Below are 23,374 nucleotides of genomic sequence, written 5' to 3'. Positions count from 1 at the left end.
GTGGAAGGATACTTTCTAACTGGCTGGAGAAGAGTAAATACCACCTTTACTTATTAGGCTATCTGCATCTTTTTGCCTTTGGACAGCTGCCCTGCCTATTTTATGGCAAATCCATCTTCTTTTGTATTCACATGGTTTACATTACTGATTACTAATAATATCTTTAAATTCGGGAATTTCCCTTCAAGCTTTAGTAACATCATTTTGACATTGATCTTTAAAATAGAAAAGGCTTAGATTTAAGCCAATCTTCCAATTTTTGTCCATTTGCTAGTATTCCTTTAATATCTAAACTTAAGGAATCTTTAGTAGCTAAACAACTTACTGACTTTATTTATCAGCATAATTACCTAAGTAAGATACTTTGGTTTTCAATCACATAACACAGAATCTTTAACAATGGATGTGAAGAATTTTCTATCAAAGGGTCTAGATACAGTCTTCCTTCAATTTGACCTAAAGGCTGCTTTTGACATGGACATTCATTGTGGGTTACTCTATAATTTAAGCTGCCTGAGCATCTTAGGGGTTGTTTAATGATGGCTTAGAGATTTCTTAATCAGTCCTATCAAGTCAAAATAAGAATATAAGAATAGCCATAGAGAGCCAAACCAAAGGTCCATCTAGTTCAGTATCTTGTTTCCACAGTAGCCAAACTGGGTCACAGTACTTGACAGAAACCCAAATAGTAGCAATATTCCATATCAGGGCAAACAGTGGCTTCCCCCATGTCTATCTCAATAGCAGAGTATGGAATTTTCCTTCAAGAACTTGTCCAGTCCTTTTTTAAACCCATCTACGTTAAACGCTGATGCCATATCTTCTGACAACAAGTTCCAGAGTTTAACTCTGAGTGAAAAAAAATATTTCCTCCTATTGATTTTAAAAGTATTTCCATGTAACTTCTTTGAGTTTCCACTAGTCTTTTTAATTTTTGATGGAGTAAAAAATTGATTCACTTGTACCCATTCTACACCACTCAGGATTTTGTAGATTTCAATCATATCTCCTCTCAACCGTCTCTTTTCCAAGCTGAAGAGCCCTAACCTCTTTAGTCTTTCCTCATACGAGAGGAGTTCCATCCCCTTTATCATCTTGGTCACTCTTCTTTGAACCTTTTCTAATTCCACACTATCTTTTATGAGTTAAGGTAACCAGAATTGAATGCAATATTCAAGGTGAGGTCGCGCTATGGAACGATACAGAGGCATCGTAATATTCTTAGTCTTATTTACTCATCCCTTTGTTAATAAGTCCTAGCATCCTGTTTGCTTTTTTGGGGGCCACAACTACACACTGGCCAAAAGGCTTCAGCATATTGTTTATGATGGCACCTAAATCTTTTTCTTGGGTGTTGACCCCTAAAAGTAGCATCTGGAAACTATGATTTGGATTATTCTTCCCAACGTGTATTTACATCTGTTCATTTGTAATTGCATTTGTTCACATTAAATTTCATCTGCCATTTGGATGCACAGGCTTCTAATTTTGTATGGTCTTTCTGCAATTTTTAACAGTCTATGATTTTTTTTTTAACAACTTTGAACAGTTTAGTGACATCTGCAAATTTAATCAACTCACTTGTTCCAAATTCAGGGTCATTTATAAATATGTTGAATGACTCTTTGTCATCCACTTGGAAACCATTATGTGGGGTCCCTCAGGATTCCCATTCTCTTTGATGTTATTCAATATTTATATGTTGTCATTCAGAGAGAGTTTAATTTAGATGTTTTACCCTATTTATGTGCCTGTCTTTCTTTCAAATTTGGGCTAAGAGATTCTCTATAAATTGACTGTATAGAAGCCTGTCAGTTAATATAGGTTAATATAGGTTCTTATAATATGGGTAGGGCTAGCTGAACCTGCTATACAGTACTTATAGCAATGAAAGAATGGAATCTGACGTAGTAAGGGGAGTGCAGGGTTACAGTCCGCCCAGGGCATGGTCTTCCTAAGGGCTCGGCACCCGTCCTCCACCCTCCTCTCCTTGCTGTGTGCCCCTTGCCTTCCCCCATACCTTTTTTACATCCCCGGCGTGAGGTTGCTGCCTGCTTCAGCATCGGAGCTCTTTCTGACACTTCCTGTGCCTAGGAATTGATGTGAAAGGGTGAGCTGACACCTGCATGGGCAATCCGCTCACGCCGGAAAGGTCAAAAAAGGTATGGGGAAAGGGAAGGGGCGCCCACACACAGCAGGAGGGGTGGGGGAGGGATGCCACTGCCCCCAGGCACCACTCACCCTTACTATACCACTGAATAGAATATATATTTTGGGGTGAAGTGTCCTTAGCCACCCTTAATATACCTTCTATTTGATGTTTCTTCAGACTCTCTGAAATGCCACCAAATGTTCAATTAAATTTTCATAACACTTGGCTTTATGCATCCAAATCTTCATCGGGTCACTTTATGAGAACTTATATCAACTCCTATATAAATTAGGTTAAACTTTCAACTGTTTTTCAAAACTATTTTTCAACTTTTTTTTTCTCTTTTAACAACTTTTCTTTATTAGAAAGATATGTTGTACTTAGGTGGTGAACAACAAGGGATAAGTTTGCCAACATGTTTCACCCTTGGGGGATTTCCTCAGGGTTCCATTCCCTTGGTATCACTTGGACTTCACGACACGACCACCCAGTGTTTTTGACACCCAAGATAAGTACAACATATCTTTCTAATAAAGAAAAGTTGTTAAAAGAGAAAAAAAGTTGAAAAATAGTTTTGAAAAACAGTTGAAAGTTTAACCTAATTTATATAGGAGTTGATATAAGTTCCCATAAAGTGACCCGATGAAGATTTGGATGCATAAAGCCAAGTGTTATGAAAATTTAATTGAACATTTGGTGGCATTTCAGAGGGTCTGAAGAAACATCAAATAGAAGGTATATTAGGGGTGGCTAAGGACACTTCACCCCAAAATATAGATTGTGGTTGAGACCTTCTATTAGAATTCATTGTTTAAGCCTAATACTAGAATTCAGGACTGAATAGAATATGGCATCAGAAGTATCCTGGTAGAAATAGTCCAGTTCATAGCCGTTACAGAGCATACTGTGAACTAATTGAACCATAAGTATCTTATGCTATCTTACTCTCTGGGTGAGTCATCAGTCCTGCATTATTCGTCTGTTACCTTTACAAAGGAGATTTATGGCTACCTCGTGTCCTACTAAAAGATTTCAACTGGGCTCAAATAGATCTATTCTAGACCATTACAGTTAGCAATTAAAATTTCCCATATATCGCTGTGTACTTCGACTTTCCAGTAAGCTCAGTTCTCTTCTTATGAATTATATAATCATATGAACAACCACTTCAGAGAAGGGTTTTTTTTGAGGAGAGGGTGTTTAATACAGTACTCGTGAACTATAAGACAAATGTACAGGGTGAGGTAATAAAAAGTAAGCCCCTACAGATTTTGCAGTTTTCTCAGCAATCGCTTTGAAGTTCAACAAGGAATTTCATGTTTGGTCGTCATAGTTACATTCATACTTGCTCCCTCTTCTGTTAAAGTGCGCTAGCAGTTTTTAGCGCAGAGAGCCGCGCTGAATGGCCCACGCTGCTCCCGACGCTCATAGGAACTCTATGAGCGTCGGGAGCAGCGCGGGCCATTCAGCGCGCGGCTCCCTGAGCTAGAAAACCGCTAGCACAGTTTAATAGAAGAGGCCTTTAGTCATCTTGCATGTTAGCGCTACTACATAGCGATTATTTTGGGTTAAAGATATTCGAGCTAAAACAACGTCATTCAAACAATACAAATAATACTGTCAGAATTTTGCAGTCACGCCGACAAATTTTCTTATTGCGCTTCCAGTTCTTGAGATGATGTTCAGCCGCTATCACACTTGCTCTGAAACCTTGCGCATGCTGTGTCTGGAATTCTTATTTTGTCCACTATCAACACCTGGCCCATGATTGCCATTCAAATCTGAAATGATTTTAAATAAATTATACGGGAAGAGTGTGGCGCAGTGGTTAAAAGTTACAGCCTCCGCACCCTGAGGTTGTGGATTCAAACCCACGCTGCTCCTTGTGACCCTGGGTAAGTCACTTAATCCCCCCATTGCCCCAGGTACATTAGATAGATTGTGAACCCACTGGGACAGACAGGAAAAAAATGCTTGAGTACCTGAATAAATTCATTTAAACTGTTCTGAGCTCCCCTGGTAGAACGGTATAGAAGACTAAATAAATCAGTCATATCAAAGACAAATTATTGTTTACCAAAGTCTGCATCATTGTGTTGTCTTTTAACAGTAAGCTAGTACCATTTCTTTTGGTCAATTCATGGTAGTTTTAAAGAGCAAACTTGTTTTTAAAGCATGAAAATTGCAGGTGGTCATGCTAAAAAGTCTATAACTTCACCATGTTTAAAGATAATCTCATTCTGCTTGGCACATAAACATAGATAGTAATAACAAATGAAGCTGCAAAATTTCCCATTGAATTCCAAATGATTGCTTGAAAAATCAGCAAAAGAAAACTCTAGAGGGTTAGTTTTGGGTTGTTGTTGTTGTTTTTGCCTCACCTTGTAGGTTCTGTAAACTCTTAGCACTTGTTTCTTCTAGAAGAACGACAACCCTGATCACAAGTTTTGGAAATAAGAATACCAAAGCCTAGTTTCTTGATTGTACAACAGATTCCTTTATCTGCCTGTCAAGCTTTGGCTTTATAATCCATCGTATGTTAGATGAGAAGTGGGCAACCATAGTCCTCATGGGCTGCAACCCAGTCAAGTGTCTTGAGATTCCCTTAGGCCCATATTCTATAAATTGCACCATAGTTTAGGCGCCCTACTGGTGCCTAATTTAACTGGAAAAAAGCTGTTTGGAAATTATTACAATCGTTTTAAAAAAATGTAGACACCTAGAAAAACTGCATCTTCATCGTGGTTACGGAGGCGTTTTACAATGCCAAACGCCACTATAAGTGGTTAACACCGGAAGTGGCATTAGGCATTGTAAAGCTCCTCCTTAGCCGCAATTCATGTGAAAGGTAGACGCTGGAAAGGTAGGCCTTTGAAACCCTGGCCTACATTTCCAGCGCTTACCTTTCCTGAAGCCACAATTCTAGAAAAGGCACTGTTGCGTGATTGATACGTAGTCAGCGGCCATTTTAAGGGTGGATGACAACAGTGGCGCCATTTATAGAATCCAGTCCATAATGATGATACATGAGATCTATTTGCATACAATGGAAGCAGGACATGTGAATCAATCTCATGCATAATCCTGGTGGAAATGTTGAAAACTCGACTGAGTCCCACTCCTGTTTTAGTTGGTACCTTGATTGTTCATATGATTAGATTTCGTTACAGTTGTTTAATGCTCTTTTAGTCTCAAAAAAAAACCCAACAAAAAACCAACAACATTTTTTGGTTACGATTATTCTTATGCTTCTCACACATTGCATCTGTATTGTACCTTTAATTTCAGGCTATTCGGTGCACCGTGGTGAACTGCAGCTGTCCAGGTTTCAAACCGGGCAAGATAAACCATCGCCAGTGTAACCAGTGCAAACATGGATGGGTAACTCACGGTAACTTCATTCTTTCAAAATTCTGTCACTTCAGACTTCTTATTTAGTTCTCTTCCTTCTGTGGTTAATCCCACTCGTGTGGTCACTTCTCTCATTGCAGCTCTGAGCAAATTAAGAATGCCACACCTGTACCCAAGCAGCCAGGTTGAGATCGTTCAGTCCAATGTGGTCTTTGATATCAGTAGCCTCATGCTATATGGAACTCAAGCCATTCCAATCCGTTTGAAAATTCTACTAGATCGACTTTTCAGTGTGCTGAAACAGGAAGAAGTGCTGCAAATTCTTCATGCCCTGGACTGGACGCTTCAGGATTACATTCGCGGATATGTTCTTCAGGTACCGTAACAGCAAAGTCAGTGAGTGCGGTGCCTGCATGTAATTTTGTTGTTGTTTAAATGTAACTTGTAAACCTACATATAAAATCTATAGGATAAGTAATTTCATGATTTAACCTACAATAATTAAATGCCATGTGCCTCACAGACCCTAGTTCTGCTAGTGGTTGGAAATTACTTTTTTATGTAAAGTACCATTGTGATCTTACATTATGACGCAAATCAATATTTAATGATCTTGATAATTATGCTTTTTAGTGTTAGGATTAAAAGTATGGAATCAATTACCTGGAACCTCTATCACATGAAATATTCATGATGATACATTCTTTATCATCTTAGAAACTCTTACGTGCTCTGTGAAAAATCTCAGCAGGCCATCAAATACATGTTCTGTGATAAAATATTTATTGTAGTTATTGGGAAAAGTTAGGCAGAGCTAGAGTTTGAAAGAACTCCAACACTCTAGTGTAATTACAACTGCGCTCTGTGAACGCTGGCAATAGATCAATACAGGTTCATTTGTTCTCTGATGTTAGCTGCTTGCAAGATTATTAAATCTGCAATGAAAAAATACTGGACTTAAATGAAGAACTAAATCTAAGTATTAGACTGCTCTGTTTCTGCAGTTGTTATATTCAAGTGTCTTGTCTTTTTTTAAATCTATTTTTCTAGTGCTTGCTAAATTACAAAGACAAGATGTAATAATGACTCAAATAATGTCACTCTCTTGTACTTAGTATAAACATGGTGATTCTGTACGTCTATGAATGGCCATGCTTGTAGTGAGGGTGAAAGGCACCTGGGGCGGTCGTGCACCCTTCCTCCTGCCGCGCGCCCATCTCTTTCCCTGGTACCTCTTTAACATTCCCAGGGCAAGCAGCAACCCCAGTCTGCTGCTCACGCCAGCTTCAGCCTCTTCCTCTGACATCACTTCCTAGGCGCAGGTCTAGGAAGTGACTTCAGAGGAAGAGCTGATGCTGGCGTGAGCAGCAGGTTCGGGTTGCTGCTTGTGCACCGGGAAAGTTAAGGAGGTATGGGGGAAGGAGCATGCGCGTGTGGTAGTGGGGGGAGGATGGGGATGGGTGCCGGTGCCCCCACCAAGAAGGCGTCCGGAGTGAGCTAACCCCACTACACCATTGTGCATACACACACAACCTCTGAAGATGTGACATATAGGAGCCACCACTGTGGGTGCCATCAGTTGCTGAGCTCCCCAAATATTGCTCAAACTCCTTCATTGTGCCCAGGGAATAGCAATTGGTATTATGTTCAGCATTCCCAATCATTTTGAAATATTACATCTATGATTGACATAACTCGTATGTGCTCTGGAAAAATCATGTACATTGCCATCTCTGAATAAATATTATCATGGTGTAAGTTTAGCTTTTTTGAATTCATATTGTTTTAAAGTTAGTGAATCTTTGTTTCAAATCTTTTCTTGTTCCAGGATGCTGCAGGAAAAGTTCTGGATCACTGGGCCATAATGACCAGTGAAGAGGAACTGGCTGCTTTACAGCAGTTCCTTCGTTTTGGTGAGACTAAATCTATCGTAGAGCTCATGGCAATTCAAGAAAATGAAGACCAGTCGGTGATAATTCCTTCTCCAAGGTCTAGTTCAGACATTCGGACATTCATAGAAGGCAGCAATCCAAGAATTAGTCCTAACCTTCCTGCACCTTTGGAAAAAGCAACACCAACCAACATACACCCCTTTGAGAATATTGTAAATAATATGGCTTTCCTGCTGCCTTTTCAGTTCTTCAGTCCAGTGCCTCCACCTCTGATAGGCTCAACACCAGAGAGACACATCATTGAACAGAGTCAAGATCAAGGCAATGAGAGCAAACAGGATCTTCGAATGGTGTTTTCAGAAAGCAACTTCTTAACTTCCAGCTCTGCATCATTTAAATTAGAAAATGCAACCAGCATAAGTACTCCAAATTTGGTCAGTCAAATAGAAAATGATGGCCACGGAAGCGATACTGATTCACATAATAGTGTGAATCAGCTTGAAATGACTTCCGCATCTCCAGAACACAAAATGAAATCTGCCGAGAGAAATGGCAGTGTACCAAAGAAAGGACGTGTCTTTTGCAGTGCGTGTGAAAAAACATTTTACGACAAAGGAACTCTCAAAATACACTACAATGCTGTCCACTTGAAAATAAAACACAGGTGCACAATTGAAGGATGCAACATGGTGTTCAGTTCTCTCCGTAGTCGCAATCGTCACAGTTCAAATCCCAATCCAAGACTTCACATGCCCATGAACAGAAATAACAGAGACAAAGATCTGAGAAATGGTTTGAGCATATCTGTACAGGAAGATAATAAGAGGGCAGATTTCACCATTATGCCTACAGACAGCAGACCCATTCCCAGTTACATTAGTTCCTGCACAGATTCAAAGCTGCCATCTAGTTTTTCCAGTGTTGGACAAAATGGTGTACTTTTCCCTAATTTGAAGACCGTTCAGCCAGTTCTTCCTTTTTATCATAGTCCAGCCACACCAGCTGAACTTGCAAACACACCTGGAGTGCTTCCATCTCTACCTCTAGTGTCGTCATCAGTACCAGAGCAGCCAGTTTCGAACAAGCTGTCATTTGATACTCTGCCCAAAAAGAAATCACGTAAATCAAGCATGCCCATTAAAATAGAGAAGGAATCTGTGGAAATGGGCAGTGAAACGCTGGATCACCTCCCTTCCGAGGCTGATGCGCCACTGCAGGTGACTCGTCAGGTCAACTCTGACCTTTATGAACAGAACATGGAAAATCAAATAGCCAGCAGCCCTGACGGCAACGTACACTTGACCAACTCATTTAAATCTGTTTCCAAGGATGAGGGTCAGAATAATTCTGAAGCATATAGAGAGGCAAACAATCATACGGATGATACAAGCTCAGGGAATGAATTACTTCCTTCAGACATAGAGGAGGAAGAAGGCCAAGACCAAGCATTAAAAATTGCTTCCAGTGCAAATACAGAGGAAGGTCCAAAATACCTTCATGTCTTGAAGCCAATGACTGAACTGCCTACATGTATAAGAGAGCCATCAAAAACCAAAGTTTCCAGTGCTGGCACTGACCTGCCACAACACTTGATGGGTGGGGGTCTCTTTAGTGCTTTATTAAATGGGGGAGCTAGCTTTGCTTCTTTCGAGGACTCAAAATCCATGGGTCGTGTTGGTCAACATGTGCTAAGGATGCCAAAGGAAGAAGGTTGCTTTCACTGTGAGATCTGTAAGAAAACATTTAAAAATCCTTACAGCGTAAAAATGCATTATAAAAATGTACATCTTAAAGAAATGCATATTTGCACAATTGAGGGTTGTAATGCTGCTTTCCCATCTCGGAGAAGTAGAGACAGGTAAGAGGCATAAAATTTAATTCCACAATATATAGCAAACTTGTATAAAGGCCTTTCTGTCATTCTATGTCTATGGGGGCGGGAAACCCAAGTGGAAAGCAATTCAATAAGCTGGGTGTCTAAATTTAGACACTAGGGTCCAGATTCTACAAACGGCGTCTGAAGTTAGGCACCTAAGAGGGGCACGCATAGCCGATCGAGGTATCTAACTTAATTTTCTTAGTGTCGTTAATCGAAAGTGGCATTAATAATGATTTTAAAAATGAATTAGCTGGTAGGTGCCCAACTTGGTAGGCATCTGCCACTTCAAAGTAGGCGCCTACCAGCAAGTAGGCGTGGTAGGGGCAGATTTGGGGTGGATTTTGAGCATGGTTTGACTTAGGCACACTCATTTAGGCCAAGAAGACCCTGGCCTAAATGGCAGTGTGTCTAAGGATTCAACTCTTACTGGTGCAATTCTTTAAATGGTGCCTAGTGGATGGTTGACAACCACACTGAACGACGTCTAGAAGTTTATAAAATCAGGCCTCAATAGCACATATATGTTACAGAGGTCTAGCATTCAACAGCTGAAAGTTATGTGTAAGTACTAGGTGCTATTCTTTCATTTAGGACTACATTCTATATAGGGCACCCAAATGTACACGCCAAAAAGAATGAACACAAACGCTATTCTATAAATGGTGGTCAAAGCTGGTCACTGTTTATAGAATAGTTCTTAGCGCCGGGATCCATGCTCAATTTTGGGTGTGAGGGTGTGCACCAACTGGAACCTGGTATAAATCCTCTTGCCTAAATTAGACGCGGTTCCGCCTCATACGGTAACACTGTGTGTAAATTCCAGTAACGCCCCCCGATCCGCCGTTTCCATGACCATTCCCCCCTTTTTGGATCTGTGTGTAAAAATTTGCATGCACATCTTTGTAGACTCCTGACTGCGAAGATGAGCATGAAAATTTTAATAATTGATAATCAGCGCTAATAATAGTGCCTGATTAGGGGTGATAATTGGCTGTTAATTTGTCTGCACAAATTGGGCATGTGCCCAGATTTGCATGTGCAATTTTTGAGCACTATATACAGAATTAGGGGGATAGGAGGAAGTTCCATAAAAGATAGGCACCTAAAGTTAAGAGCCTAACTTCCCCTCCCCCCCCTTTTTTTTTTTTTTTTTTTTTACAAAACCTGTAAGAGGTTTTAAGCGCTGGCAGGCACGCTGAATGCTCTGCACTGCTCCGATGGTCATAGAGTTCCTGTGTGCATCGGAACAGCGCAGAGCATTCAGTGTGCTGGCTGACGCTAAAAACCTATTGTGCAGTTTTGTAAAATGGAGGTAATTAGTAAATTAGCTTCAATAATGAACTTTAACAAACTCATAATTGAAAAAAAAAAATGTAATTGGGAGATAGGCGCCTGACCTCTTAGGCATGATTTTTAAAAAGATAAGATAGGTGCCTAACGCAAAAGTAGGTGTGTTTGAAATCTACTGCCATTACTCAATCTATATATTTTGTTTTACATAAAGCACTACGGACCCCCCCTACAAATTGAGCAAAATCAGAGCTAATGAATCGAATAAGTGTTGGTCTTGTAGTAAGGAGATGGGCCCTTTGGTCCATTTACTTTTTCAATGCGAATTATTACAATTTTATCGGCAACAAGTTTGGGATTCCATTTGCTCATTGATTAACATTCAAGAGCCGCTAACCATGAATATCATCTTCTTGGGCCAATTTGATATAAATACATCAATCACGGATGAGCAGGCTAAACTGCTGCAAATTTTGCTTAATTTAGCAGTAAAATTCTTACCGGAAGGATTTTTCGGGTGTTGAATATATGGCTTGGTAGAATTCGGTAAACTTCACTGCTAAGTTTGAAAGAGTGTTTGCGGGGAAAAAGGGTTGTTTGCATATTTTTCAAAAGATCTGGAAACCTCTCATAAAATATGGTGACATATCGTTTTTAAAATGTCGAATATCATCTCTTCATTATTGGTAATGTACATCCATGGTGCTAGTTTTGTGTTATTACTGGTTATTGTTAGTTTGTGGTATCACCTGTATATTGATTTTTGTAAACACATTTTTTATTGTGATCTGTTTATACATGATGGGGCACATAATAAAAAATTTTTTTAAAAGTTCAAAACGTGACCTAACAGACAATCAGAAAGACAGATCGTCCAAGTACCGATAATCAAAGCTGGTTTTAGATATATCTAAAACCAGCTTAGGCTTTTAGCCTGCCTCTGAACGCCTAGAGCGAAAAGAGGCATTTTTAGAGAAGGAGAAAGGGCAGGAGGTGGGCCAACCTAGACTTGATCGTACTGCAAGAATAACCAAAAGTCTAGGGAGATCGCCCTGTCGGAACTTATATGTTTTGACTTAGACCAAGTCAAAATAGGTATAAGTTCTGAATAGGGGCTGCGATCAGCTCAGCAGCCCCAGCAACCTGCCTACTCCCAACTGCAACAATTGCAGCAGGAGAGATGCCTAACCTCTCCTATCGTGATCCTCCCTAATGGCACGAACCGGCAGGAGGGATCCTAAGCCCTCCTGCCAACACCCCCATTCAAACCCACGATCGCAGCAAGCCCTCCTGCCGACACCACCACCCCCCTGATAATACCGGCAGGAGGGATCCCAGGCCCTCCTGCTGAAGACGGCCCCCTACTCCCCCTCGCGAACCCTGCAAACCCCCCACCCCAGACCGCACCCAACACTAACCTTAACATTGGTTGGCCGCACAAGTCCCTGGTCTGACCAGCCAGCAGGCCCGCCATCTTCACCAGGGAGGGCCTAGGACCTGACTGCCCCAGGCGCATAAGGCCCACTGAAAGGAGGGTTAGGGTTAGGGACTTGAGCGATTTTTTCTGTTGGGGATGTGTTTTAAGGTAAGACGTGATTAAAGTGCTAAATGTAGAGGTAGGCCATTGAGAATGGACATTTCCCTGCTGCTACTTTCAGTGTTTAGGGGCTTAGGCCAAAAGGGGACTTAGCCTTTTTATTATTATTATTATACCCCTCAATCTGATTATGCCTCTCAATAAAAATTTATTGAACTAAAAAAAAAAGGAAACGAGTGGGTCAATCGGGATGTTTCCAAATGAAATCTTTATTGATGGAAAGAAGAGGTACAATTCTGCAGAGAACAACTCTATGCTGCAAGCGTTTCGCTATAGCGGACTTTACCTTCTTGAGGAGTCTTGGCTACACAGCTAGTGGCATTGCTAATGGGCTGATTATTCCTGCAGATCCAGTGCTTTGGGTGTATGAATATGGAAGCAGTGGCGCTGTAATTCTCTTATACACGTTTTAAAAAAAATAAACGTGAGAACTGGTATATGGAGAGAGCTCCAATGAGAAAACGATCTCAGCTTTTGCTTTCTGTTTAAATTGATTTGTGGTTTCCAGTCTTGTGAGACTTGAAACCACAAGACCAGCCTGAACCTCATACTCTGTGAGGCTCAAGCTTACCTAGAGGTCTGAATCTCAGCAGGGGAGGAGGAAACATGCTGTTTCTTCTGCAAATGCAGTCAGTAAGGTGAGGGGAATTGTGGCAGGGTCAGACAGAGAAAGACTGGGCAAAGCCTCGGGAAGGGGGGTGGTGGTACGAATGACAGACTGGTGGGGACCCAAGTCATGATTGTAAGTGAAACAGACAGAATTGCCTCTCTGCTTCACCTGTCGAGGGGATGCTGTCACAGCGTGCTTTGGCCAGGGAGACTGCTGACTTCTGCCAGTGATTTGCAGAGCACCTTAAGGCAGCGTTTCCCAAGTCAGTATCCCCTTGCCAGTCAGGTTTCAGGATATCTGCAATGAATATGCATGAGAGATATTTGGCAGTGTATGCAAATCAGTCTCATGCATATTCATTCTTGATATACTGAAAACCTGACTGGGAAGAGAGTACTCCAGGACTGACTTGGGAAACACTACCTTAAGGGACTGATCTTCTAGTTTCTTTGCACACAAACACAGAATAGGAAAAGAGTCTTAGAAAAATCAGATTTTTAAAGAGCTACTACTGATTTAGGAAATAAAACCTGGATGTCTCAATCTGTCCTCCTTTTTCTGGACACACACCAAAAAGTATTCCAATAAATGCTCACTACTATGGAGAAGAATAGTCTAGAGATAAGACAATGTAGTTATTTGGAGAAAAGACCTCAGTTTCCTCATCAAGAGGTCTCTATGTCTGCCGTATACAACTTAAAGCAGCATAGGAGAAAACATCCCGGGTCAGAAAAACTCCACTACATGCTACTAGTTTAATAACTATTAATCGAAATCAAAAAAGAACTAGTAGTAAGAAAAAACTTATCTCTTAACGTCTCAATTCTCCAGGTGAGACAAGAATCCAGTTGGATTATATAGAAATGTCACAGTAATCTTCGTCCATTAAGACCCCCGACAGGCCCTGTTTCGCTGTCGCTGCATCAGGGGAAGTCTCTAGAACTGAAGATCAAATGAACATGTAGGTATAATACCATTCATCTCTATATTATTACAAGAAGGAATAACATCTCGTTACTTACATGTGACACAAAACGTTGCTCTATAGATTCTATGAAAAAGAATGGCGGCTCGGCGTTGTGGGCAGGGTTTAAAAAGAAGGTATAAACTCAGAGTTAACCAATCAAGTTAAAGGGGGCGGAGCAAGTTCAAAAAAAGGCGCGCCATTCAATTTTGGCATTTAACCCTGTGGGGATTGTAGATTTTAATCTGAACACCCATTTTTGTTCCCGCTGTCGTAACAGTGTCTTAAAATCACCCCCTTTGCTGGATGGGACCAGTTGTTCAATAACCCAGCATCGCATATCCATAAAGGAATGATTGGTATCTAGGCAATGTTGCACCATCGGAGCTTCTAGTTTCTTATTATTTAGGCAAGATCTATGCTCAATTATTCTTGTTTTGAACAATCGGGACGTTTGTCCTATATAGAGTTTTTGACAAGGACACTGGATTGCATAGATAACCCCCTTAGATTCGCAAGAAGTAGAAGTCTTTAGTTGATACATTCTCTGATCCACCGGATTAATGAAATTATCACAGTTTAACGATATAGGGCATATAGTACAATGCCCACATTGTGAGTGTCCGAGTCTACCCTCACCAAGTGAAGTGATGGTAGGATAGACTGCACAAGTACTGGTAGGACAGATGGTTTCTAGTAGATTTCTATTCCTGGAATATGCAGTCAAAACCTTCCTCTCTTTAAAACATGAATGTATAGATAAACAATTCCAGTGTTTTTTAATGACATTTGCAAAGCGTCCCGCCTGTTGTGAGTAACGTAATACACAAACTAGTTGATCCTGCTCTGATGTAGATGAAGCATACTGTAATAGATGTTCTCTATGATTGTGTAGAGCCCTTTTATAGGACGTAGTAATACATTTCTCAGGATAGCCTCGGTCCGTTAGTCTCCTACTTAAAATTTGCGCTTGAACTTTAAATTCATGTTTGTTTGAACATAATCTCCTGTAGCGCAAAAATTGCGAGGTAGGTAGACTTTCCTTCAAGTGACGGGGATGCGAGCTGGAAAAATCTAGGAAGGTGTTACGATCAGTTGTTTTCCGATACACTGAAGTGTGGAAAATGTTGTCCTTAATATCTATACTAACATCTAAAAAAGAGATGGTTTGATTTTCACAAGTTGACGTGAACTTAATAGTGGGAAGGCAGGTGTTCAAAAAAGTAACAAACTTATGCAATTCCAACACAGAGTCCTCCCAGATGATAAAGATGTCGTCTATGTACCGGCACCACAAAGCTACTTTGGAAAAAAAGAAAGAATTGTATACATATTTTTCTTCAAAATCAGACATAAAAAGATTAGCCAGGGAGGGAGCACATGTAGCACCCATGGCAGTGCCATGCAATTGTTGATAAAAAATGTCTTGGAACATGAAGTAATTCTTCTCAAGAGAAATCGACAATAGCTTGATTAGAAATTCAGTAGGTACTTGATGGGGGCGTTCACGATAGTTCAGACAACCCTCTATAATTTGCAATACTCGTTTTTGCGGGATATTCGTATACAAAGATTGGATATCTAAAGTTACCAGAACAGTAGTTGCAGTGGGTTGATGCTGAGCAAGAATATTCAAAAAATGCGTTGTATCTTGAATGAAAGATGTAATACGTGGAACCAATGGTTGCAGAAAAAAATCAATATACTGGTTTACCCTCTCTAATAAAGAACCACAAGCTGAAACTATTGGACGTCCCGGCGGAGATGACAAGCTCTTGTGAATCTTCGGTAGAGCGTAAAAGAAAGGTACATTAGGGTGTAATGGAGTCAGAAAATTAAATTCATTTTGAGTTATAAACCCCTGTTTCAGACCTTGAGATGCAATATCCAATATTTCTTTCCTCAAAGCTACTGTAGGATCATCTTGTAAAGGGAAATAAATTAGTTTATCAGACAGTTGACTCAATATTTCAGCTATATAAGCTTCACGATCCAAAATAACTACCGCTCCTCCCTTGTCTGCACGCCTGATGATGATCTGCTTATTCATTTGTAATGAAGTGATAGCCCCTCGCTCTCCTTTGGTGGTATTCCACATATATATAAATCTTTCCGATTCTATACTTTCTATATCATGCATCACCAATTCTTTATAAAGTTGTATAGCTGGGTCAAAAAAACCGGTAGGGACCCACGTAGACTTTTGCCGTACTATAGAACGATCATAGTGTTCATTCTGTTCCTGGGCAAAATACAGACACAAATGTAATTTACGGAAAAATTTTTCTAAGTCTACCCTTAATTGGAAAGGGTCAGATTTCGATTCAGGGACAAAGGTTAAACCTTTTGATAGAATATTATATTCATCAGGAGAAAGAGTATAACTGGACAGATTCACCACTACAGATTGTTCTATTGTTGGGATCTCGTGTTGGGACGAGTACCGCTTAAGTATCGACCTCTTGTTCTTCTTTGACCTCTGCGCTTGCCCTGTTGTCCTCTCCCTAAAAAATGACCACCATCACTGGATGAAGAGGAATTAGAAGAAAGATGAAAGCGTACCTGGGTTTTAGTGGAATCTTCTAGTCCTTCTGCAGTAGTTCTCATCCATCCATAAACGTAACCCTCTGAGTAATCCCTTTCGTCTCGCTTAAATTTTTTAATTTTCTGTAATTTTAGATCCGCTTTTACTTTATCTAATTTAGAGTCAATTAAAGATTTTTGTACCTCAAAGTCTACTTCAGATTGCATGTTAGTTATTAATGAATCGATCTTATTTTTCTCTTCACTTATCTTAACTTGAGCAGTGCGAATGATCAGAACCATTAAATCCAAGGAACAACGGTTTAAAATCCTGTTCCATTGTGATACGAAATTTTCATCTTCATTATATAATCGGGGAGCTTTCTGCATTCTTAATCCTCTAGGTATTATTTCCCTCTTGCAATAATCAACTAAGGAGGCACTATGCAGTTCTTGTTTAATCAGTCCTTTCTGGAGATTAAATAGATTGTCCCATAAGGAGATATTAGGTGTAACAGAGTCTCCTGAAAAAAGACTAGGTGCTTGTAAAGTAGTTTGCCATTCATTTTCAGTAAATCCTAGACCAGTTTGCCAGCCAGTAGCCATTGAATTAATACTTGCCAAAGTTTTGACAAAAAAATATATAATAGCAAATGGAATATAAATAAGACACACACCAAAAAGTATTCCAATAAATGCTCACTACTATGGAGAAGAATAGTCTAGAGATAAGACAATGTAGTTATTTGGAGAAAAGACCTCAGTTTCCTCATCAAGAGGTCTCTATGTCTGCCGTATACAACTTAAAGCAGCATAGGAGAAAACATCCCGGGTCAGAAAAACTCCACTACATGCTACTAGTTTAATAACTGTTAATCGAAATCAAAAAAGAACTAGTAGTAAGAAAAAACTTATCTCTTAACGTCTCAATTCTCCAGGTGAGACAAGAATCCAGTTGGATTATATAGAAATGTCACAGTAATCTTCGTCCATTAAGACCCCCGACAGGCCCTGTTTCGCTGTCGCTGCATCAGGGGAAGTCTCTAGAACTGAAGATCAAATGAACATGTAGGTATAATACCATTCATCTCTATATTATTACAAGAAGGAATAACATCTCGTTACTTACATGTGACACAAAACGTTGCTCTATAGATTCTATGAAAAAGAATGGCGGCTCGGCGTTGTGGGCAGGGTTTAAAAAGAAGGTATAAACTCAGAGTTAACCAATCAAGTTAAAGGGGGCGGAGCAAGTTCAAAAAAAGGCGCGCCATTCAATTTTGGCATTTAACCCTGTGGGGATTGTAGATTTTAATCTGAACACCCATTTTTGTTCCCGCTGTCGTAACAGTGTCTTAAAATCACCCCCTTTGCTGGATGGGACCAGTTGTTCAATAACCCAGCATCGCATATCCATAAAGGAATGATTGGTATCTAGGCAATGTTGCACCATCGGAGCTTCTAGTTTCTTATTATTTAGGCAAGATCTATGCTCAATTATTCTTGTTTTGAACAATCGGGACGTTTGTCCTATATAGAGTTTTTGACAAGGACACTGGATTGCATAGATAACCCCCTTAGATTTGCAAGAAGTAGAAGTCTTTAGTTGATACATTCTCTGATCCACCGGATTAATGAAATTATCACAGTTTAACGATATAGGGCATATAGTACAATGCCCACATTGTGAGTGTCCGAGTCTACCCTCACCAAGTGAAGTGATGGTAGGATAGACTGCACAAGTACTGGTAGGACAGATGGTTTCTAGTAGATTTCTATTCCTGGAATATGCAGTCAAAACCTTCCTCTCTTTAAAACATGAATGTATAGATAAACAATTCCAGTGTTTTTTAATGACATTTGCAAAGCGTCCCGCCTGTTGTGAGTAACGTAATACACAAACTAGTTGATCCTGCTCTGATGTAGATGAAGCATACTGTAATAGATGTTCTCTATGATTGTGTAGAGCCCTTTTATAGGACGTAGTAATACATTTCTCAGGATAGCCTCGGTCCGTTAGTCTCCTTTTTCTGGAGCCATATGGTCTTCTAGTTCTCACTGAAGACCAGATGTGGCTCAGCACCGAATATCAGGGCCCGCATCTACCCACTGGTCAGCAATTTTTAAAAAACTGTCTGCCACAGGCTGAATATCAACTCAATGAAATCTTACGGAGGAAACAATAGGAACACTTATTAAAAAATTTCAGGCCTGATTATTCAGTCAGCGGCATTATCTCCAGAAATTCAATGCCAACTATGGCAAACCACATAAAGATAGAGCAGACTTTTACACAGTCCATTTAGCGGTTACCTTGGCCAAAAGGGCTGAATACTAGCACTTAAAAGGCCAAGTGCCGACTCCACCCCAAAACAGCCAGTTTTGAGTTGGTGGTCAAGGAACTTATATAGTTAAGTGCTGAGGAATCTTCAAAAAGTTTCAACACTTTAATTTTTTTAACACTGTTTATTAAATATCTCAAAAGCAAATTACATCACTTGTTGCCTGGCTGACTAGTCACATGACATTCTATGACATGCCCTCTTACCACTTATCCCGCCCCCAACCATTTCCCGCAGAAACCTTTTGATTAACTCTCGTATCTGATTAGCCCTGAAAAGCAATTTAAGTGGCTGGGGCATTTAAATTGCTTTGAATAGCAACTCCTTAAGTCCTCCTGGGTCCTTTCCCCAGTTTCTCCTGACTTTACCAGTTCGATAGTATAAAATTTAAAGTATGAACAGTTTACATACTGCATACAGAAACTGCAACCAGAAGAGTCTCTGCCCCAGGGCAAGAATATTTGAACTGGATATTCACAGTTGCTGATAGTATTGCAGAGAGACGAGTATGGAGTTTCTGAAGAATGGGTTTATTGTAGAGGTGGAGCTATGTTGGGGAATAAACTGCAGAAGTTGAGAAGTTGGGTGTAAAGGAGTTTTTCAAAAGGTGATTGAGAGGTTGGGTTTAAAAGGGTCCGCTTTCCAAGGGAGAAGTACCACATGCTCTGAACCAAAATGCAGGGAGGTGGGAGCCAGAAGAAAGCCCACAAGACTAAAGGGCAAGGTTGTTCTGTCGAAGGCATTTTTCAAGTTGCGCCTGTTGAAAAGGTTGAAGGATCACCTTTCTGTTGTCAATTTTTGCTCTGTTATTGCTGCTATATTGACTGCTGTGTTTGATTACTGTAATTCTCTTTATCTTGATTTGCCTGAATATGTAATTCAGGCATTACAGTTGGCACAGAATGCTGCTGCATGGCTAATTGCAAATACATCAAAATCGGAACATATCACGCCTGTTTTGCGTAATTTGCATTGGCTACCAGTTCCAACTCTCATTGAGTTCAAAGTATTGCATCTTATTTTCAAACTGTTGAGGGATAGTAGACCTGTTACTCTGGTATCTGTATTTCAGAGACGCCATCCTCTACGTTTGTTAAGTTCTGAGGACCAATTGCTACTTAAAATCCAGTCTTTTAAATCTATTGCTTATTTGATTAATCGATGCAGGTAGCTTCTGTGTGGAATGCATTACCTGCTGAAGTTAGAAAATTACTAGGTGTTTTGCAATTTAGAAAACAAGCAAAATCAATTTTGTTTGATCAAGATTATCATTGAATCTTACTCTGCTTTCTTATTATTGCTTTGTTTATTTCATGTCATTGTATGTTTTGATTTTATTATGTTATACTGCGGGGAATAACCTTTTAAATAAAAATGATGCTGACCTTGTGGTGCTACTGTGCAAAATATTGCATGGTCAGAGGAATAAAATTTATTTATTTTTGTTTTTAATTTTGTTATAAAAATGAACGTAAATGGAACAGGAAATGTCATTCTGTTTCATTTCGAGTAAAATCGCATCCCTAACATTTAATCAAAACCCAAAAAATAGATGTGCAAAATTGCTTGATAATTTGGGGGTACTTTTATTAAGGCGCACTATTTGATTTAGCACACGCTAAAGATTAGCACGCACTAAAGGGCAAACTCTATAAGAAGCGTCCAAAAGGTAGGCACCGAAATAGGCCCTGTTCAGCGCGATTCAAGTAAAATTGGGTGCTCTTTAATGAATCGTGCTGAGCGGCACCTATTTTGGAGGCTCCCAATAAATAGGCCAGTTCTAGGCACAACTAAAAGCACGCTTAAGAGCAGTGATTCTGCAATAAGGCGCCTAACACGTAGCCACGCCCACACCTAACGTGCATAGCGCCTATTTTTTTGAAGGCCGCCTAAATTTTTAGCGGTGCCTTATTACAGAATCGCTCTTTCTTGATAGGCGCCTAAGTTTCAATTATTGTTGATTTAAAAAAAGCTTAATTGAGCTTGTTAATCAATTTAGATAGGCGTCTCCAAAATAGGTGCCTAACACTAGGTGTCGGTTACAGAATTTGGGCCTAAATGCTAAGACGTCTTATTATATTCTATGGGTGCCTTAGCATTTAGCATGCACTAAATCAGTTAGCACGCCTTAATAAAAGGACTCCTTGGTGTGGTTATTGTGAAAACTGAGCCTTTTGTTGGTAACATAGGGCTCCTTTTACAAAGCCGCGGTAGATGTTTCTACCACAGCTTTGTAAAAGCCAGTGATAGTAATGAAAACTGGACAGTAAGATCTGAATCTGCTTCAGCCCTGCCCATGTCAACAATTAAAAATAAAATCTTGTAGTTAAAAAGTGCAATCTGGTAAGCCTGTCTTTCTGTTTCATGCATTCTTCAGGCATAGCTCCAATATGAATCTCCATCAGAAACTTTTGACGAAAGCTAACTCGGAATTCCAAGCCAGTCATTTCAGTACAGTCCATCTTTTGAAAGACATGACTAAAGAAGTTTATCGAGATATACCCTTACCGCACCATGCAGGACAGACATCTGTGATCTTCAAGGGGATGAACAAAACAGGTAGCTTGGTTTATCCTATGAACAAGTTCAGAGAGCCCTATGTGGAAAGCATGGGGTGTGATCCTGTGAATGACAGTGCTGTGCTGGATTTAAGCACCACTTCAAGTGTTAAGTCTGGGAGCAGTGTTCATTCTTCCTGGGATTCAGATGGCGGAAGCGAAGATGGTAACATGTTGTTGGATGACAGTGATGAGAGCTCTGAAGGATCAAGGGAAGAGTCATACCAAAGTTGCAATCTGATGGAGAGAAGCGGCCCAAGATTTTCCGTTTTGCCTTCTGGCTTTCCAATAGTTTGTCACATTTGCCAAAAACATTACAGTAACAAGGGAACTTTCCGGGCCCATTATAAAACTGTACACCTTCGTCAACTCCACAGATGTAAGGTTCCAGGCTGTAGCACCATGTTCTCCTCTGTTCGCAGTCGAAACAGGCATAGTCAGAATCCCAATTTGCACAAAAGCTTGACCATCTCGCCTACTAACTTGCAATAACATAGGGCGGGACAGTCGAAAAATTTAATAAAACTATACTTTGATGCCAATAAGGACAAAAAGAGTCGCCTTCTTTTCATGGACTATCGAATTTCAATCTATTTCAAACCACTAACTGAAACAATATCAAGAATTTAACTAAAATTTGCTAGCTACAGAAGAAATTTGTTACAAAAGCCCATGGCATACCCTTGAATTGAAAACTGAATTGTGTTTATATGCTGGACAGAAATCCTGCTGGAGATAGGGAGAGAAAACTTTGTAGTGTCTTGTCATTTCACCTCTTGAAAGAGTGTCTGAGGCTTGTCTGCAGTATTAAGGGTAACAAATGTCACAAGCTAACGCGTATGGATTTGGGAACCTGTAGCCTGAGTGAAATGTTCTAAAAGTGAACCCCGAAGCTGCTGAATTGGTCACGTAACAAATTGTTTTCATCCAAGATCACAGCTAGTGATGGATAAGAGAAGGGACAGCAGTTCAGGGGTCTTTCACGATCAGAGTAAGGATAAGCCAGGCAGTAGGGGAGGCTGAGTAGACGGCTCAGGTCCCAATGTTATCCTTTCTTTTGCTTCGGTCACTGCCTAAGCATGTGGGTGAGATTTAGTATAACAGAGGCACAAAATAGCCCCTGGCCTCATGAGCTTCTGAACCATTTAACGATTGGGGAGGGAGATTTTTTTTTTTTTTTAAACAAAAACAACTTCACCCTGCATTTTTATGCACTTTTTTGTAACCATATTTTCTATTTGAATATTTCAGGTATGGCATTTCAGATTTGCATTATGAAACATATTACAGAGTGCACGGACAATCCTTTCTTAAGTATAGGGCTCCTTTTACAAAGGCGCGCTAGCGGGGTAAACGCGCGCGACTTTTCATCACACGCTCACCCCCGCGCTGGCTTAAAAACGACCGCCTGCTCAAGAGGGAGGCGGTAGCGGCTAACGCCTCTGGCGGTTTAGCGGGCGCTGTTAACGCGCGTTAAATCGTTAGCGAGCCTTTGTAAAAGGAGCCCATAGTGTTTCTGTTGAGTGCACCTAGTAGTAATATTTTACAAATGTGTATCTTTTAAAAACAGGTTTGTTTATTTCAGATTTTGTAATTTTGTCCTATCTGTTACAATCTTTGTTAAAAGGAAAGAAGCATAAAAGATTAAAAAAAATTTTATACCAGATCTTCGTTCCTTTATGGTAATTAGGCTGATGGACCCCCTTCACATTTGCAGTATTCATCGAGAGCTCTGCATTTTTATTTAAAAGAAAACAAACAATTTAATTGTCATTTTGAATTTTGTCGGCAACAAGAGGGCATCCGTTGAAACTCAGGGGTGGGAAATTTCATGGCGACACCAGAAAATATTTCTTCACCGAAAGGGTGGTTGATCGCTGGAATAATCTTCCACTACAGGTAACTGAGGCCAGCAGCGTGCCAGATTTTAAGAAAAAATGGGATTGGCATGTCGGATCTCTTCACGGAGGGAGTTAGGGGGTGGGTCATTGGTGTGGGCAGACTAGATGGGCCGTGGCCCTTTTCTGCCGTCAGTTTCTATGTTTCTATATGTATGCATATCATATACAATACATATATATACACGAGGGTGGTTCAAAAAGCTTGGTAAAAAAATCAAGTTAAACAACTTAGGGCTCCTTTTATTAGGTGCGCTAGCGGGGTTAACGCGTTGGACATTTCATCACGCGCTAACCCCCGCGGCAAGCCAAAAAAGT

The 23,374-nt window shown here is 40.2% G+C and overlaps 1 protein-coding gene across 8 annotated transcripts in view; it reads left to right on the top strand.

The window, feature by feature from the left end:
- Positions 1–22,824, top strand: part of BNC1 (basonuclin 1) — a 100,049-nt gene extending 77,225 nt beyond the window's left edge. For all 8 annotated transcript variants that reach the window (XM_033920586.1, XM_033920588.1, XM_033920585.1 and 5 more), the window contains 4 exons: positions 5,441–5,543; positions 5,644–5,879; positions 7,332–9,253; positions 20,978–22,824. In XM_033920586.1, coding sequence (XP_033776477.1) covers positions 5,441–5,543; positions 5,644–5,879; positions 7,332–9,253; positions 20,978–21,650 — 2,934 coding nt within the window. In that variant the 3' untranslated portion in view covers positions 21,651–22,824. The remainder of the gene's footprint in view (positions 1–5,440; positions 5,544–5,643; positions 5,880–7,331; positions 9,254–20,977) is intronic.
- The last annotated feature ends 550 nt before the right edge of the window (positions 22,825–23,374 follow it).

Source organism: Geotrypetes seraphini, chromosome 14 (genome assembly GCF_902459505.1).
Source record: "Geotrypetes seraphini chromosome 14, aGeoSer1.1, whole genome shotgun sequence".
In the NCBI taxonomy this organism is placed as follows: domain Eukaryota; kingdom Metazoa; phylum Chordata; class Amphibia; order Gymnophiona; family Dermophiidae; genus Geotrypetes; species Geotrypetes seraphini.
The sequence above is the reverse complement of the archived record's forward strand: the minus strand, read 5'-3'. Positions and strand labels throughout refer to the sequence as shown.